Consider the following 17,951-nt stretch of genomic DNA (forward strand, 5'->3'; position numbering starts at 1 on the left):
TGGAAGTGCAGCAAAGTTTCAAGTGTAAGTTTTCTTTAGCCTTAAAAAAAATAAAAAATTTCCTTTGCCAGAGTAATACATTCACAACTGAACATTATCTTAGAGTTCAAGCTTTTTATTCAGTACTAGTTGTGCTTATAATAAAACTCACTCAGTATCAGTTCTGTCAATATATAAAATATCAGGTATGTTCTTAATTTCCAAGCAACTAAGCCAGTTTAGTTTTGCTATTTTTACCAAACAGTTTGGTAACTCTGAAAGAAAATGCTACAAGAATTGAGGTAAAAATTGGAAACGTGTTTTGCAATATTTTAAATGTGTGTTAAAAGTGACACAAGTTTAGGCAGTGCCCCGAGTTGAACCTTCACTCCAGTGAAGTCTGCAATGGAGTTTGGACTGTCTGGTTATCCCCAAGCTGCCTCTGATGTGTTGGCCACAATGCTCACTGAAGCTCACAGATTTATGCACTACTTGTACATATATTTATTAACCACTGATCTTACTCTCCTTTCTTTTCTGGTTCAAAAGTAGTACTTTAGGAAAAAAGGCAAAATATATGCTTTAAAACCCAGACCCAACAGTTTGCACCTGGTAAGGAAATATTTGCATTCAATTCATTTTCCCCACCAAGAGATCTCAGCAGTTTGCTTTAGGACAGCCTCCAGCAGGTCTCTGCTCTGGCCTTAAGCCTTCCTCCATCCTTTTCTTCATTTTTTCTAATCTCAATACTTTCCCAGGAAAAGTAAACCTGCATCTCTAGCACTGAGTCTGAAAATCAATCCTAGTCGTTAGAAAAGTAACACAGGCACAAGGACCCAGATGTTTTGGAATAAGACCTTCAACATTTATGTTTTTATTTGTACTACCAGGGAGAACCTGAAGCTCTTCACAACCACATGGGAGTTTGACATAATTCACATCAAGAATCTTCCTTCATCCCAAATTTCGTCTTTCTTTTATTATAAGGCACCCAAGAGTCCTGAAATGCTCTGCTGTAGGAATCAAAAGCCCCAAAGTAGTTCTTGCCTACTCTGTGCCAGGTATAAAACGTAAGTTTTCTGGACTATACACTAATTTAATAAGCACCAGCTTCTGGCAACTCTGTGTGTATTTTGAGCACACTGAGTACTTACAGATACAGTAACAGATGACAAGAACCATCCTTCAGAAATTCAGGGAAAAGAGGAACTACTGTGGCTGTGCTTTGGTCATTTACTGACTGCAACTATTGAACTTTCATTTATTAAATTACAGAAACTCAGATACACTGTATCTACTCCAGAAAACTTTAGACAGGAAAATACAGCGGAAGCAAACAAAGGTCATTTCTGTTCCCAAATGTGCTTCTATTAAAAAATACATGATTTACAACCAGTTTATCCCAATCTTTCAGTTTATTTTTGAACTTCATATAAAACTTGTAAGAAGTAGGGCCATGCTATCCTAAATTTCTCTTTAAAAAGTTACTTTACCCAGCAAACAAAAATCTCAACTAAACCAAAGTATATCTAATTTATTAAGATAGCCCCTGGTTACAAGTTTAGAGTGTACCCTCTAATTAACTCCAGCTTCTACAACAACATGATAATCCATTTAAAGGCAGGCAAACTGAAAAGCCATGTGAGGACAGCATCTGGATGTTTGTCACTACATCAATTCTAAGAAAAACTCTGTAGCTTAGTAACCATCACACACTACAGCTCTGAGAACCATGCCCACCACAGGTCTGCAAGCAAATGTAAGGCACATATCCCAAATCTGTGACCCCAACATCCCCAACAGCTCCTGTTCATTGTACAGTACCTTTTCCACCATCTCCACTGAAGTGAACATGGAGGAATATCTTCCTAACAGCATGCAGCTATGAAATTCATGTCTGCATGTATCAACAGCAATCTAACAATTCCTACAATGAAATTATCTCTGTGTCAGACCCACACACAGCTACTTCAAATTAGCAAAGCTGCCACAGCATTAAATACAACTATTTTGCAAGGGATGACTTGTAGAAATTCGTTCACTATTAGTTATCAGCACAGGGGAGAAACCAATCACCTGGTTCTTGATGTCACTTGGTTGAAAGATATTTGCCTGGACACACAAATGTCATTGGCACTTTGCCAGGAATTCCACAGCCAGATATGTATCCCAGCATGAAGGGCTCTGTCACTTCCCTACATGGCCATCTTTTTGCAAACACCATGTCAAAGGCCATCACAGTCCTCCTGCACTTGAGGCACAGGCATGCACAGAGTCTCTCTCACCTCCAGGTCTTGACACCAATGCTGGGACACACAGCATTTATTGGCTCTTCTCTACTTGCTCTGGGGCTTTTCTCAGTTTGACTGCAATTAAAACTTCATCATTGTCTAGCTTCAAGAATTTATTATTTCAGTGTCAGAAGTTGTGTTACACTGAAGCACTGATTTCTCTATTAAACATCCACATGAATTATAATCAACTGCAGCTTCAATTAAGGTAGTTTAAGTGTATTGTTTGATCCACAAATTTAAATGAGTATTTTACCCAGCAAAGCTTCTACAGTCCATCAACAAGCCAGACCACCTATCTTAAAGGACAGTCATAAAACTTGGATATTTTTTGGGTTTCTACATGAGCATACTGGCTTAAGCTTGTCCTTATTTAAAAAAAAAAAAAAAAAAAAAAAAAAAAATCAATTCTACATATGCTGGACTATCATTGCTCTACAAACAGATCTTAAAATAGTGCAATAGTAACTCCATGATAAAGAGGACACTATGCTTGTTAAAGGCAGCCTGGTGTTACAGGCACATTGGTTATTCCCAGTTCATTTCTCTCCCTCAGACACAGGCCTTTTAAACAGAGTAATTGATTTTATTGGTACTGACAATATACAGCAGGTAAGTAACAGCCCACACATCCCACAGGTGTTCTCATACAGAATAAAGGCAAAGCTAAATCTGAAGATGAAAACACAATCTGTACCTCTTCTGAAATGGCAATGAATCAAGGAGAAAGTGCCAGAGCATCAAAATCCAGCATTTCTCCTCAGTGATACCCCAAGCCAATGCAAAACACAGTCATCAACTCACAATTCCACCAATTCTGCTTTAAAGTACCAAAAAACACAACCCGAGTGTATTCCCATGATGAAAACTCCTTCCAAAACCACCATTCCACTGCTGACATTTAAAAACAGGATAAGGATTTGGCCCAGACATCTACTGCAGAGTCTGTAATTGATACAGTTCTGTTTGCCTCAAAAGGACACGTCAGACACAGCAGAAACAACCCCCCCTTGCAGAGCAGGAGCAGTGAGGCAGAGCCCAGCCAGTGACAAGGCATCACAGTTCACCCTTCATTTCACTATCACCACTTCGGATTTTGGACTTGCAGCTGAATCACCCTGAACACAGAACAGGGGCTTGAGACAGGGCTCAGCCACCGTTAAGTTTCTCAAGGAATGGAAGCTGGGCAGGCAGCCAACACCAACTTCATTCTGAGTGCACACTCTCTTTGCCTGCTAATTAAAACAGGAGCATAGTCAAGTTTAAGGGTATATATTTATCTCCTCTTGAGACAGCTACCACCTCTAAAATCAAAGTGACACAAGTGCAAAGTAAGTTTGATGTACACCCTGCATTGCTCCCAAAGGAAAAATCACTCAGTTAACAGCTGATAATGACCTACAAAATCTGAGCATGCAACACTCCTGACACTCAGCAAGAGCCACCTAGTTTTATCTGGGAAGGAACAGTCAAGCCCAGTTTAGAGAAACAGTTATTACTGTGGCATTATCACCAAAATGATGGAGTTTCAGCTAGAAGTATATAACTCTTCTATTCTTGCACTCCTTCCAAACAAAGACACCTCTTAGAGCAGAACTAAGATATTAGAAAGCTCTAGGCAAAAGTCCAGGCTTTTAAGACTGGCACTTCAAAAGCTTACCCAGGAGAAACAGGGAGCTCTACTCTGCATAGCTCATGTATTTTGAGATATGTGCAGCAAATTGTCAAAAGAAGCAATGAAGAATTGTGAAAGATGAGAAAACAGTGAAGTCACGTGCCAGTCATACTTGCTGAGAGGACAGAAGACATTTGTGAAGACAAGTTCGAAGGCACTGCTGCTACAAGTCTAAGAGCTGGAGAAACACATTCAGATGAAATAACAGAGCATGACCAAAAAAAAAAATTCTCTGAGCTCCCAAACATAAGGAAGCTGAAGATATTTTAACACCAGGAACAAACATCTATTTTGTGACAGAAAAGCAGACAAGTTTTAAGACACTGAAACCAGATACTAGAAAACAAACTTTTGATTTTGTGACAAGTGTTAAAACCACAACTCCAATTAAAATGCTTTACTCTTAGACCTACCAATTAAACTAAGTGGCAATTCGAAAAACAATCCCCTCTGTACAAATGCACATTTAAAGTAATTACAGATGAACAGGAGCAAGATTGTTCTTAAGTGAAGCACAAACTTAGGAGTGTCTGAAAACTCCCCCCAGGGCTTCAAATCATTAAGACAAAGCCCCACAACAATTTCACATTAATATGCTAATACCTGTGTGTATATAAGTGGGTCTTACCTGCCACTTCCACGATATCACCCGGGACAATGTCTCTTGCTTTAATCCTCTGGACACTTTTTCGGTCCTGTCGATACACTTTGCCCATCTCTGGTTCATATTCTTTAAGAGCTTCAATAGCATTTTCAGCATTTCTTTCCTACAAGACAGCAAAAATGTGTGATTTTGAAAACCTTCAAGGAAAAATAAGCCTGTCAGATCCGATTTTTCAAAAGCATTATCATATGAATGCTACCAACTCAGCTCAGCTATATTTCTTCACACAGATTATTTTGTGTCCCCTCCCCTTACGAGGTTGCTGACTGGTAATCATTAGAGTGTAATTCAGGTGTTTCTTGGCCTTTAAAACACAGAAATTGTTTATTTAAACCCTGCAGCATTTTCCATCAAGAATATCCACTGTGCTGTTGCAGGGAGGCCACACAGAGTTCCAAGTCACATATGGATGCTTTTGAACATTAAAAAAAAGCATTAAGCAGAATTAAGATTCGTGGATGTAGGTGTTGGCTGGAGCAGCCTACACTCAGCCTGGAGTCGACCAGCACTGCTGAATTTCATTTACTGACACAAGTCAAGGATCAAGTTATGATGAAGCCAACTTATTATCAACTTTACTTCAGCAAATCAAGTCATGCTGAAGTGAAATTAAAGCACACACTAGAAACTTCCCCAGAATTTCTGAACAATTTACAAACTCAGATGAATTCCCACACAGGAAACCTTTTGATTTCCCCTAACACAACAGCTTTCCTATCTCAGCTGCAGTCCTCTCACGGAGCACTAGCAGAGATTGGTATCAGTGCTGTGATGCCACCTGGATAAAGAACAACTGCAGAAACCAGCAGCTTATCAGTGCTCCTTCTCCAGCTCTTGGAGAAAGAATTTATTTTCCATTTCCCTGCCTATTCACAAGAACAAACGTCATTTAGCCCCGATAATTACAGATAATGGTAGAGTGCACAGACTTTTTAGAACATCTGCCCTTCAAATATACATCAGCCTTTCCAGATAATAAAAAATTCCTCCTTGCATGTCAAAGCAGAAACAAAACCATCAGAAATTCAAATGTTGAGGAACTCACTAGTTCCCTTTAAGAGTGCAGTTGAAAATGACTGTTACCAAAACTACCTTAAGGAACTAACAAATGGCACAGCTCAGGGTCTGGCAGTGCAGATACCAGCACAGACCCATGAAGCTGCAAGTAATACCAGCCTCATTCCACCAGGTGAATTCTGCTTCTCAGCACTAGAACACCAACACTGCTTCTCTGTGGACTATGAATCACTGTGAGGCAAAACCTTAAAGCCCCACAAAAGGAATGTTACTTCAACAAAACTTTTCCTTCAAAAATGAGAAATAAAAATTCAACATGACCACACAGGTGGCCAAGAAGGCAAATGCCACATGGCTTGGAGCAGAAATAGTGCAGCCAGGAAGATCAGAGCAGTGCCCAGCACAGGGGAGCAGCTCCAGTTCTGGGGGCAGTTTTGGGCCCCTTGTGACAAGAAGAACATGGAGGGATTGGAGCATCACCAAGAAAGGAAAGAGAACTGGGGAAGGGTCTGGACGTGGGGGGAGCTCAGCCTGGAGAAAAGAAGGCTCAGGGGGGACCTTGTCACTCTCCAGAAAAGGAAGAGAAGAATAATAAACATCCAAGCTGCACCAGGAGAAAGTTAGAATGGATATTAGCAGCAATTTATTCACAGAAGTGGTTGTCAAGCATCCAAACAGGCTGCTCAGGAAAGTGGATGAATCACCATGCCTGCAGGTACCTAAAAGATGTACATGTGGCCCTCAGGGACATGGTTTGGTGGTGGCCTTGGCAGTGCTGGATTAACGGTGTCACTCGACGATCTCAAAGATCTTTTCCACCCTCAACAATTCTATGATTCAGCTCATTCAGCCAGCTCAGCGTGCTAGAATGAGTCTTTTTAGATGCAGTTTGCCTGAAGTGATGGTAGCCAGACTATCCTGCAGGCACTGGCAGGTGGCACCTGGGGAAAGGTGCACGTGAGAGGAAAGGTTGAGGGCAGAGCCTCGGCTGTGACTCAGAGCTCACATCTGGTACCTGTAGGAACAGATACATTTCTGGGTGGGGACCGTGTGCTGTGGCTGATTTTCCGTGCCCATTAGAACAAGGGAATGAGTCACTTCATCTGTGCAGCAACTCTTTCACAATGAGGTTCCATGCATGTAGAAATATACTCAGAGGTATTCTTTGCATATTATGACATCTGAAAAAATCCTCTGATTATTTTTTACAAAAGGGAAAAAATTACACAAGACAAATCCTCAAACTGCACAGACAGCTTTACCTTCCATTTCATGCTTAAAATTAATGCCTGCAGAACTGCAGCTCAAGAGTTTCAAGTTAAACATTAACTCTTGCACAATTACTTTATGAAGAATTGAATATAAAATGTCACTTAAGGGGGCACTGCTGTCACCCCTTGACCGACATTATCTCTTCCCTGCACACCTGCTCGAGTAGGTTGGGCAGCAAGCTGGGCACTGCTATAAACTGAATTTTGAGGAACACTCTTCAGCCAGCTCACTTGGGATAGCACAAAGAAGAGCACAGGAATGTGCAGCACTGCCACTCTTCCAGCAGGCAGGGTCCTCTCTAATATGTTGTAATCTATTAACAGGACTTCTCTCTAATTTTTGTTATTTTGACCAGTTTGCTATTTTTTAAAGCATGAAGCCTCATGCACTAAGAGAGCAAGTAATTATGTCACACTAGCACCCTGCCTTAGAAAAAAACCCAACAAAACCAACCAATCATACAAAGAACTTACCAAAAAAATCTTAAAACATTTTTTAACTGCAGGAAAAAAACCCTCTAACAAAACATCCACTGTCTAAAGTGATCAAATCAGCAAACTGAAGTGATATGAACATTTTTGTTTTGGCAACTCATGAAGTGTTATTGTATGTTATGATACTACTGTCTATATGATTTATAAAAAGCCATCAAATAAATGTCACAGCTGACAGTGTAGGAAATTTTTATGGTATTTAGATGTTTTCAGAAGAAACTTGTGCCTTTTGACAGACTTGCAGTCTTTGGATGTACACTTAATAGATACTATAGTGATTGAACAGGGAGAATTAATACTGCATTAATAATTTACTAAAACACAACAACTGTCCCAAGAGGAAACAAACAAGAAACAAGATTATGAGTGCACCATCCTCTGTTCCTTAGTTGGGAAAAAAACCCAAGCAAACCACTCCAATTGTTTTTAGCTTTGCAAGGCCTGATTTATTGCTTGAACTCAGGGCTTTACTCTGGCCTGTCTCGTTCATGTGCTCAGCAGTGTGGCCAAACACACTGATGGGCATTTTGCCTTTCTGGCAACACTTCTGAAGCTTTCATTTTACCTTTAAGTCAACACTTTCTGTTGAGAAGCTTTATGGTTTGCTGATTCTCAGGAATCCAAAGTTAGCAACATATCCTACTTGTTTTGTAAGAACACCCAACACTACAGGGTACAGTGTTTCCTCTTAAACCATAAAATCCCAAAACATTTGTGATTTGATGCTGTAAAAGTCTTTGCATACCTGCCACACTCCTACAATTGCATTGGCTACTAATATAAGTAAGATTACAAAAGGCTCTACAAATGCTGTGATTGTTTCTTCACCTTCTTCAAACCAGGCCAGGACCTGCAAGAGAAATACAGTGATTTAAATTCCTGATTTACACAGACACCTTGCAAACTTTATGCCTGCTAAGTTTCAACTGCTTAGAATTCAGCAGTTTTGGAAACCCCTCAATCTACCAAGTTTGTAGTTTTGTAATTCATGAATGAGTTGGCAAAACACAATGGAAAAGAAGAAAAAGAATCTTTACTAAAGTAGTACAAAGTTCATTTTAGAGGCCGCTCTTCTTTTAAAGGAGTAAGCTATTTATCTGGGAAACAATTGCTACTGTTGCTTCAGAAGTGAAAGCAGAAGTTGTGACAGCAGTTATGACAATGAGAAATAATTATTTCATTACTGTATAAAACAGAACATTGATTAGTTTGACTACTTAAAACATTAAAACCTTGCCAGAATCTGAATTTTAAGTAAATTAATTGCTCTTTACCAGTAACTTAACCAAACAAATGGAAACAGCTTTACAAGTTTTCAGTGAGTATATACAAAAAAAAAGCATCTACTTATTTAAATACACCTAGTGTCTTATTGAAGCATCTAAGTGAATGGCATCTGAAGCTGGATTGTAAACCAAGTAGCTGATAAAACTCAAAATTGGATTTTAAAAGGTAAATCAAACTTGAGGACTTGCATAAGAGGCTCCACATAGATTGTTTTAAAAGTGCACTCCAGTTTTAGGCATTTGTCATTCACTTGACTTGAATGTGTCAGGGCCTCTACAGAGTGCTGGAGTCACTGATGAAAAGTCAAGTTAACATAAGCAGAGAGGAAGAGCGTTTTCGTCAACGTGTTGAGCAACAGGAAGCCTGGAAAGTGACAGTAAATAGGAACAACGTGTTGAGATAATTAGGGCTGGTAGTCAGGCAACAGCACTCTGAATCACTACAAGACTGCAGCGAGCAAACTGTTACTAAAGCGAGCCCATGATTCCACCAACATGCTGCTCCGAGCTATTGCTCAATTGTGAGACACTCCAGGATGGCAAAAGGAAGGAGCAGCAGCATGAACGCCTCAAGCAGAAACAGACTGTCAAGGGAATCCAATGCAACAACAAATTTTTATTACAAAGGGATAAACTTGTAAGATCCAGGTTGTGATTAACGTGACTGCAACATTCCAACTGGCAGCACAACATTTCGAGGGTCTGTGTGATCCCCCTGCAGAACAGACTGAGTTGGGATCTCTGCACACCTCGGTGCTCTCCCATCTCCAGAGGAGCTCCTGTCATTTGCCCTGCCCTGCTGGGGCAGTGGGACTGGCCCTGCTGTCTGTGCCCACCCCACACACATCCCTGTGCCAGGGGCAGCCTCCCCTCTGCACCACAACTGCTGCTGCCCGTGGAGCCACAGGAGAGGCCAACGGGGCATTTCCAGATCTCGCAGTGCACACAAGGTCACACGCTGCCATCAGAATCTGTTTCTTCCCTCCCTGGAATTCTGCAGAGCCCACTTTGCTTCCAAACATAGCAAATAAATTCAATTATGTTGGGATGTGCCTATCTGAGCAGGCACCCACAAGGTTAACTGGAATAAAACATCTGCTTTACACGACGTTAAAGCAGAATCTTTTCCGATTTAAGACCATGTGTGTTGTAAAATAACATTGAGAAAGGCCACAACTTCCAGAAGTAAGGAAAGGAGCTACAAGGACAGCCAGATCCAAGTATGTCAAGGAGAGCCAAAATTAAGTTTTCAAGGGATCTTTCCTTTCAATAAGCCATTATTTCAATAAGAACAGCTGAACTCAAATTAGAGATCCTGAGAGTATAGAGTCTGATGGTTTAAATCTTCACTGCTGTTTTTTTGGTGAAATTATCAACCTGTGACAAGACTAAAGTGAAGTATCTAGTTAACCCTGGAAGTCAGCAATACACATTTCTCTCTCCAGAAGTTTCTACACAATTACTATCAGTGGAACAGTCCAAACTCTAGTTCTAGAACAATTTAGTAAACACAGACAAAATAACCAGATACATTTCAAGTTCTTAGTTTTGCTATGGCAGACTACAGCTATATTAACACTTCATTTAGGATATTTGTTATACACAACACATTCTGCAACAGATCAGGTTTATTACTTGATAGCAGCCTGAAGTAAAATAAAACAAAACAAAGCCAAGAAAAACAAAGAGGAAGTAGAACAAGCAATAACAAATATTTAACTTTGCATTTTTGGTAACAACAGACCATATGCTGAGGCCTGGTAAAGACCAGACAATTCTTGTCCAAGTCACTGAGTCCTTGTGAAAAAGTTTCCACTAGCACACTTTTAAGACCCTGGAGAGGTTTACAGTGAGAGATCTCATTTTTTTTCCAATTTCTACTCAGAAGGGCCCCACCATGTTTCAGCCCTAATCACTTTAAGACTCACATGTAGAACAGCTTAATTTCCAGGTCATTGATCTCCAATGCTCTGGTCAGGCACTACTGTCAATAGGTGAAGTCACCACGTATTTAAGAAAGAGTAGGAAAAATTCGAGAAGATAATTGCTCAAGAGAAATGCAAGGCTAAAAATATAAGGGAAATAACAGCAAGACATGAAAGCCCCATATCAACAGCCAATATAAGCAGCTTAAAGGACAACTTTCATTCAGCATATTTGCTTTAGGGCTGCCAGAGCCATGGCTTGCAGAGCCTATTTTAAACAAAGCCTAATGGGGTGGACCTGCAGGACTCTGAGGCAAAAGAAACACAATGACAGGCAAACAGCACTCGGTTATTTGTAAAAAGGGGACAGTGGTACAATGCCAAAGCCAGCCAGCAATGAGGTGAGCACTGATGGAAGCGACTGAAACATCACAAGTGCCCTTACAGTTTTTTCCATTTCTACAAGTGAAGTATCTCTATTGTCAGGGAAGTTATGGAGACAAGTTACCTCAGATGACTGTGTGTCATTAAGTAACAACAATAGAATTGGAGAATGGGAATTTGGAGGCAGAATTGCGTTGCCCAGCAGGCTGTACCCGCTCACCACTAACAGAGGGAGGAAAAGCAAACACTTTGTTGTCAGCAACCAAACAGGGATTTTTGTTTGGTTTTCATTTTGACAATGGAAACTTAGAAGCAAGCTGGGAGAGGTAAAATCTCATCCCAGCAAAAAGAAGTCCTGGATTAATTAAAGCAGGTCATACAAAACCCATGGACTGCTTTTAAGAGTTTTCTTCTCACGGGATAACGTGATTTCAGTTTTAATATATTTTGGACAGAAACCCCTCTTTTAGTGATTTCTCTTTTCAATATAAATAAACTTAAAATTAAGCAGGTGCAAACTATTTCAGTAGTCCTGTTCCATCCGTGTCAATTATACTGAACACCACGTAATATTAAAGGAAAACCTCCCAATTTTAGTTCCATGATTCAGTAGAGATTTTTGTCTGCCACACAAGGTCAGGGGAAAAAAACCATCTCAAACACAAACCAATGCATCTTGACCACATGTCTAAGCACAAAATTAAGTATTTTACTGAGTTCACAGACTGTAAGCATCCATCAGATGTTACTCCGTTATTTCTGAAAATAATTGAAAAATAATTTAATATATTGTTTATTATAGCAGTAAGAGGGGGGAAAAAAGATACCCATCAGCCACAGTTTAATTTTTACACCATAAAATGGAATCACAATGACTTCTCAAACTTTTATCAGCCCTACCCTCATGCTAATGAGCAATCTAAGTTTAGCTAAAAGCGTATCAGTGTCACGTTCTACAGCAACTCTTATCTTGTGCCACACACTCACTGCTGCTGACCTTTACAGGTAGCTTTCAGGTGATTTTGGGGCAAAATCTGAAACACTGTTAATGACACATCCTACTTCCTCCACGAGGACCTTTGTTCACCTTTCACCACAAGCTAGGTTACACTCATGCTAATTTAAAGGCTGTTACAATCTCTGGGCTAAAGCACGGTGTATTGTTTTAAACTAAACACAGATATCCACTACTAAAAAACATTCTCAGGACATTCACTTCTAAGTCAGCTTAGGAGTCAAAGGAATTACTGAGGGGAGGGAATGCTCTTAGGATGCTGTACAAATACTTCAAGTTTTGGTAGAGTTTTTAGCCTACACTGCACCTTGTAGGAGGAAATCCACTGTGTGATGCAGAGCTAAGACTGCAGAGTTCAGCACACACCACTGCTTAAAGCATCCACACTTCACCAAGGAATTATTCCACATCAGATGCAGTTAACGTTTTGCAACCTGTCAAAATCATTTATACAGCAAAGCAAGCTGCTCTTTTCAGTAAACACTGTAGATCTGAGCACATGCTACACAAGTATCAAGAATTAAAAGCCATGAATACAGTCCAAGGGTTTGTTTCTGCAGAGGCTTCCCGGATCCAACAGAAGAACAAAGACAAGTCTATTCACAGATACATTTACTCACCATCAGAAATTATTTACACTGTTTCTCTTCAAAGGCCATACTTAAGGCTTTCACTAACCAGGCACATCTCTTACAGCACTTCTGACCTGGAATGTAGGACACAGGATCCACAAACACGCAGCATCTGACCCCGGCAATCAGCCTGCCTGACACAGACTGAGCTGCTGCTCTGAGCTGTTTTACTGACACGTACCTGACAGGCAGTGCGGGAGCAGAGGGCACGAAAGGCACTCTGAACACAAGTTTATACCCTACATAGGAAAGGATGTTTCTGCACAAAACCTAATGCAGGTCTCAGTGCTACAGATGTGTGTTACTGTGCAAGCAGTTCTAACAGCAATAAAGTAATATGATTTATGATTATAACACAATAACCATAAAAACTCCCTGAACTCACACACACACAGAAAAACTACCTATATACTTCGAGATCCTCTGTCTCATACTTGAATCTTAGTTTTTCTAAACTGACAATGTACAGCTGGTCAAGAACACCAGAACTTAGGTGATGTAATTACATCCTATTTTTGCAGTAATGCAATCCTTGTATCAACATATCCAGTGGTGCTTTACAGCTACTATAAAAGTCTTATTATCCTTTCATCAAGAAAAAGTGTTAAAGCTTAAGAGAAAGAGACAGTATCATCACCTTCTGAGCAAAGAAAGACACCAGAAACAAACACAAAGCGGAAGAGCTTTTAAAGTACCAAAATAATAATAATAATAATATATCTAGAGGGTTTTTACTTTTCATATGAGAAAAATCTTTACTTCTAACATCAATTTAGTGTGCCTCTGTAGCTCCAAAATAGGGGACAGAAAAGGCAGAGCAGCAGCCCAAGGTCATGTACCATGTCAGCTGCACAGAAGCAGAGAACCCAGATCTATCCCACACTCCATTAGACAACAGTCTCCTCTTAATTAGATAGGAAAATTAACCATACTGAAAAAAGCAACTGAATTCAGCTACTAATCAAGTTTTCCAAGAGGACTCAGCAGTGCACGTTCTATGACCTCTGCCAGTCTGGTCTCATACTTACTAAGACTCAACAATCAAAGCTTTAGTTTGGGGAATCTGATTTTTCACTTACTTGTTTATAATAAAAACAACTAATGTACTTTGGCACGGAAGCCTAACAAACTTCTGTGCTGTCATTTGTCTCGTGAGATGACAGAAACACTCCTGACTTTTCAGGAACAAAAAGACATCCCCTTCTCACCCTCTGTGAGGAAAAGGGGAAAGAGGAGGGAAAGAAAAAAAAAAAAAAGCTTTTGAATGACTGTTTATTCAATTTTCAATAGCCAGCCTGATTTCCTCTCCAGGAAACACAGGAGTGAGTGAAACACATCTGTCTCCATGGTCAAGACTGATGTCACCAGTCACTGCTCAGCTGGTACTGGTGAATTACAGACCCAAAGCCAGAGCCTTGTGGAAGGTGTTGGTGCGGGGAGAGCAGATCCCAGCACAGCACAAACTGCAGCACCAGGGCAACCCTTCCCCCAGCACACAACAGCTCCAGAGCACATTCTCCTCTGCCCATCCTAATTAGCTTGCCCTTAGCTAAAGAGTCACCACAATTTCCACTCCCCCCAAGAGCTGCAGCATTAATTTTTTTTCAAGTAGTTAATTACAACTCCAGGGCAAAGTCTACTGTAAACTTTTACTCCCTACCTAAACAATTTAGTATTCTGCAAGCTTTTGTTTCTGTTGTCCAGCACCCCAAGAAATACAGCCTTCACCTTCCTCCTCTGAGTCTTCACTCTTGTTTTCCAGTTTTTCAGCAAGCACATACCATTTACACATAATGTAAGAAGATTGCCTAATAATGCTTGTTTTAGGAAAAAAAAAAAGTTTAAAACATTCTTGTTCTTTTAGTCCTGAATGCAAAGCAAGATGTCCATTTAATGACTTGTCTATCCAAAGGTCAGTTACCAAATTTGGTCAACAATGGTGCCATCACAGCCGTCAACATTCTTGTCACTGTCAAAAGCAACAACTGTCACCTTGCTATTATCAGGAAGGGAAGGCAACTGGAATATTCGCCATGTAGATTCTATTTACAGTCTGCATTGCATCCAAAAATGTCTTCCAATGATTATACATGGAGCTTGATAAAGATTAACCCAAAGGCAAGAAGAATGTCCAGTTAAACGCTTACTTACTCAAGGTTAATTTTCAAAGCCAACAGCAGCATTGGGAAATCCCACCTCAAATAAGCAAACTGGCTTGAATGAGAAGCACTTTTTAAAATACCTGTCTACTGTAGTTATGTACTTATGACTCATGCAATGAAAGACTCCCTGAAATTTTTCTTGGCTAGGACACAGAAACCTCGTCACAAGGAACTAATTTAAGAGACGGCAATCTTGCATCTATCCAGCAAGAAAGAATAATTTCAGTATGTACAGGCCATATACATTGGAATATGTCACTCTGCCATACAGAACCCTAGAAAATTTTTTTAAATTAATAAATAATACTTACAAAAGATATGCAAGCGGCCAGCAACAAAATTCTAACTAATAAGTCTTCAAATTGTTCAATCACAAGCTCGAGTAAGGTTTTTCCTGCAATATGTAACAAAAGCCATTGAGTCACGCACATTTACAAAAATAAATTATCAGCAATAATTAGCAGAAGATTTCATAACATGCTCACCTTCCTCTGCCGGCAGCTCTGTCAGTAGAAGATTTTTCCAGGAAGCATGTCAAAGAAAAGAAATCATCAAAGAAACACATTAGAGCATTATCAGGCATCCACACCAGATAGTCCACACACTGCACACTCAGCTGGGTTGGATTTGACAGACATACCGAAAGCCCCACTAAGGCGGCTCTTTTCACCACAGTATGTGAATGGAACTGAGAGTTTTGCATTTTAAGACACGTAAAGGTTCGCGGGAATGTGCCAAGGGTTATAATTCAGCCAAGTCATCACTCCAGCCAGCTGTGGGACTTCTGCTGTTGCTGCACACAAAGGGTCAAAGGCTCAAAACGCTTTTCAAATGCTTTCCTGACAAAGCTTTTCCTCCACATTCATTAAAAAAAAAAATCACAAACCATCAAACTTGGTTCAAAATATTTCAGATTCTTTCCTCCATTTTAAGAGTATGTCCTTATTTATGCTCTCCCCTTTATGTTCCTGCAACTAGATTTAGTAATCCAAGAGACATAAAAGCAGTGTTAAAGCTAAAAAAACCACCTCCACCGTGTAATCTTCTCATAGATTTTCATTTTTACAAAAAGGCAAGAGAGTTCATAAGGGACTAGGACAGCCAAGCAGCGAGGATTAAAAAAATCGACTGAATTTTGTGTCCCGACTGGAGAGAAAGGGGGAGAAAGGCGCTAAAAAAATGGGGAAAATGAAGGTCAAGACGGGCAAAAAAAAAAAAAAAAAAGAAAAAAAAAGGCAAATCCTAAACCCCAAAGCGCTTCATTTCAGAATGGAATAAGGTTTCCCACCGTTCCGGTGGAAGGGAACGGAGGTGACACCCTCCTCCCCAGAGCAGCCCTGCGAGCTCGGGATTGAAAGAAACCCACGAGGTGGAGTTCAAGTCAGCCATCTTCTCTCCCTCGCTCCTATTCCGGGTCCTGGAAGAGATGCCGGCTTTGCCAGTGCACACGCGTTAGGCCTCGCACAGGGCCCCGGCAGGGATGAGGGAGACGAGAGAGGGCTGGGAAAGGGAGCAGAGGGGGAAGAGGGCGAGCGCCGGCGGCAGCATCCCCGCGCCGGGGCCGCCTCACCTACCGTTGGAGCCCCATTTCTCCTTCAGCTTCTTCACTTGCTCGAGGCTGAGCCCGGTGCTCTCGTTGACGCCGAAATAAGCCAAAACTTCCTCCACAGTCTTTGTGTGCGCGTTCTCCATGGCTGGGGCAGGGAGCAGCAAATGGTGCCGTGCCTCGCCTCTTCCTCCTCCCTCTCCTCCTCCTCAGCGGCGGCGGGGGCGGCGGCGAGACCCCTCCTCAGCCCTCACCACCCCCGTGCTATCACCATAGACCCTCTCCCGCAGCACAGGAGCCCGAGCACACCTCACTCTTCGCGGAGGAGGCCGGGAGGGGCAGGAAAAAAATTAAAAATTAAAAAAAAAAAATCTAAAAAAATAGGGAAAGCCGCCCTAAAAAAAAAAAAAAAAAAAAAAAAAGGCAAGGGAAAAAAAAAAAGCCCCCACCCCCCCTCCCACCCCTCACGCCTCCGAGGGAGCCGAGCCGCCTCTCCGGCGGGGACGAGGGACTTCGGGCGGGGAGCGCGCGGGCCCCCGGAGCCGCTGTCGCCTCGGGGCCGCGGCGGGTCCCTGCGGGGATGGGCCGCGTCCAGGTGGCCGAGCGGCCTCTCCGCTCGCCTCAGCGGCTCCGAGCCGCCCCCGGTAACGGAGGGCGATAACGGCGCGGGGGAGAAAAAGCCGCAGCTGCCCTGCTGCCTGCGAAAGGTCAGGATAGCCCCCTTCCTTCCTTCTCTAGCAGCCCGATCCCCCCCGGCCTGCCCAGGCCGCTGTCGCCGTCACGGCTCGGGCTCCCCCGCGCCCGCCGCTGCCTCCGCTCGCTCCGGTCGCACAGCGGCGGCGGCGGCTCTAATGTAACTCGGGGGCCGCCCGGTGCTCTCTCGCCGCCGCGGCATGTGGACGCCGCTCATTGGCGGGGCCGGGGCGCGGGGCGGGCATGCTGGCGGCCCCGCCCGCGGGGCGGAGGCGATGGCTGCGGCGCGGCCCCTGCGCAGCGCGGTCCCGTTGCCGTCCGTGCTCCCGCCCGGGGCCCGGTGGCGGCTGCGCCTCGCGCGGCGGTGCCGCCGCTTCCGCTGCGCACCGGGACGGCCCCGCAGGTGCGGTGCGCGCTTTCCCGCCCTTGCTGTCCCGGCGGGAAGCGGCCCTGTCCCGGCCTCAGCCCGACGTGAGGGGAGCGGGGCGGCCTGAGGGGAGCTGCCCGCCATGGGGCTCTTGGCGCGGGGGTGGCGCGGAGCTGCTCCGGCGCGTGTCGCGACAGGAGCGCCAGCCGTCCTGGGAGCACTGCCCTCACCCTGTCGTGATAGGAGCCTCATCCAGTCCAGGGTGAGTGTGGGGTCGGCCCCCACCTCAGGAGCATCATCCGGTCAAAGGGTGACTGTGAGGCTGGCGCGCTCTGTCGCGACAGGAGCATCAGTCGGTCAGAGTGTGAGGGTGAGACTCTGAGGGAGGCAGTGGATTCTCCCTCACTGCAGACATTCCAAACCCACCTGGGCGCCTTCCTGTGTCCCCCTGCCCTGGCAAAGAGTTGGACTGGGTGATGTCAGGGGTCCCTTCCAACCCTAATGATTGTGACTGTGAGGGGCTGCACCGGCCTCTGTCGCGACAGGAGG

General features: G+C 43.0%; 1 protein-coding gene and 1 long non-coding RNA gene across 3 annotated transcripts in view; one reads left to right on the forward strand and one right to left on the reverse strand.

Annotated features, from left to right (window-relative positions):
• ATP2A2 (ATPase sarcoplasmic/endoplasmic reticulum Ca2+ transporting 2) overlaps positions 1 to 16,713 on the reverse strand; it is a 43,963-nt gene extending 27,250 nt beyond the window's left edge. Inside the window, exons 1-5 of one of the 2 annotated variants that reach the window (XM_014874927.2) lie at positions 16,371 to 16,713; positions 15,282 to 15,299; positions 15,108 to 15,190; positions 8,138 to 8,242; positions 4,574 to 4,712 (exon numbers count right to left, since the gene is read on the reverse strand). In XM_014874927.2, the coding sequence (XP_014730413.1) occupies positions 4,574 to 4,712; positions 8,138 to 8,242; positions 15,108 to 15,190; positions 15,282 to 15,299; positions 16,371 to 16,488 (463 nt within the window). In that variant the 5' untranslated portion in view covers positions 16,489 to 16,713. The remainder of the gene's footprint in view (positions 1 to 4,573; positions 4,713 to 8,137; positions 8,243 to 15,107; positions 15,191 to 15,281; positions 15,300 to 16,370) is intronic. The other variant, XM_088176100.1, reaches the window with a different exon arrangement.
• A 70-nt stretch (positions 16,714 to 16,783) lies between these two features.
• The window catches only part of LOC106852400 (uncharacterized), a 79,189-nt gene continuing 78,021 nt past the window's right edge, over positions 16,784 to 17,951 (forward strand). Inside the window, exon 1 of the long non-coding RNA XR_015807681.1 lies at positions 16,784 to 17,049. This is a non-coding gene — a long non-coding RNA (uncharacterized LOC106852400). The remainder of the gene's footprint in view (positions 17,050 to 17,951) is intronic.

The sequence above is a fragment of the Sturnus vulgaris genome, chromosome 19, assembly GCF_052056855.1.
Source record: "Sturnus vulgaris isolate bStuVul1 chromosome 19, bStuVul1.hap1, whole genome shotgun sequence".
Lineage (NCBI taxonomy): Eukaryota > Metazoa > Chordata > Aves > Passeriformes > Sturnidae > Sturnus > Sturnus vulgaris.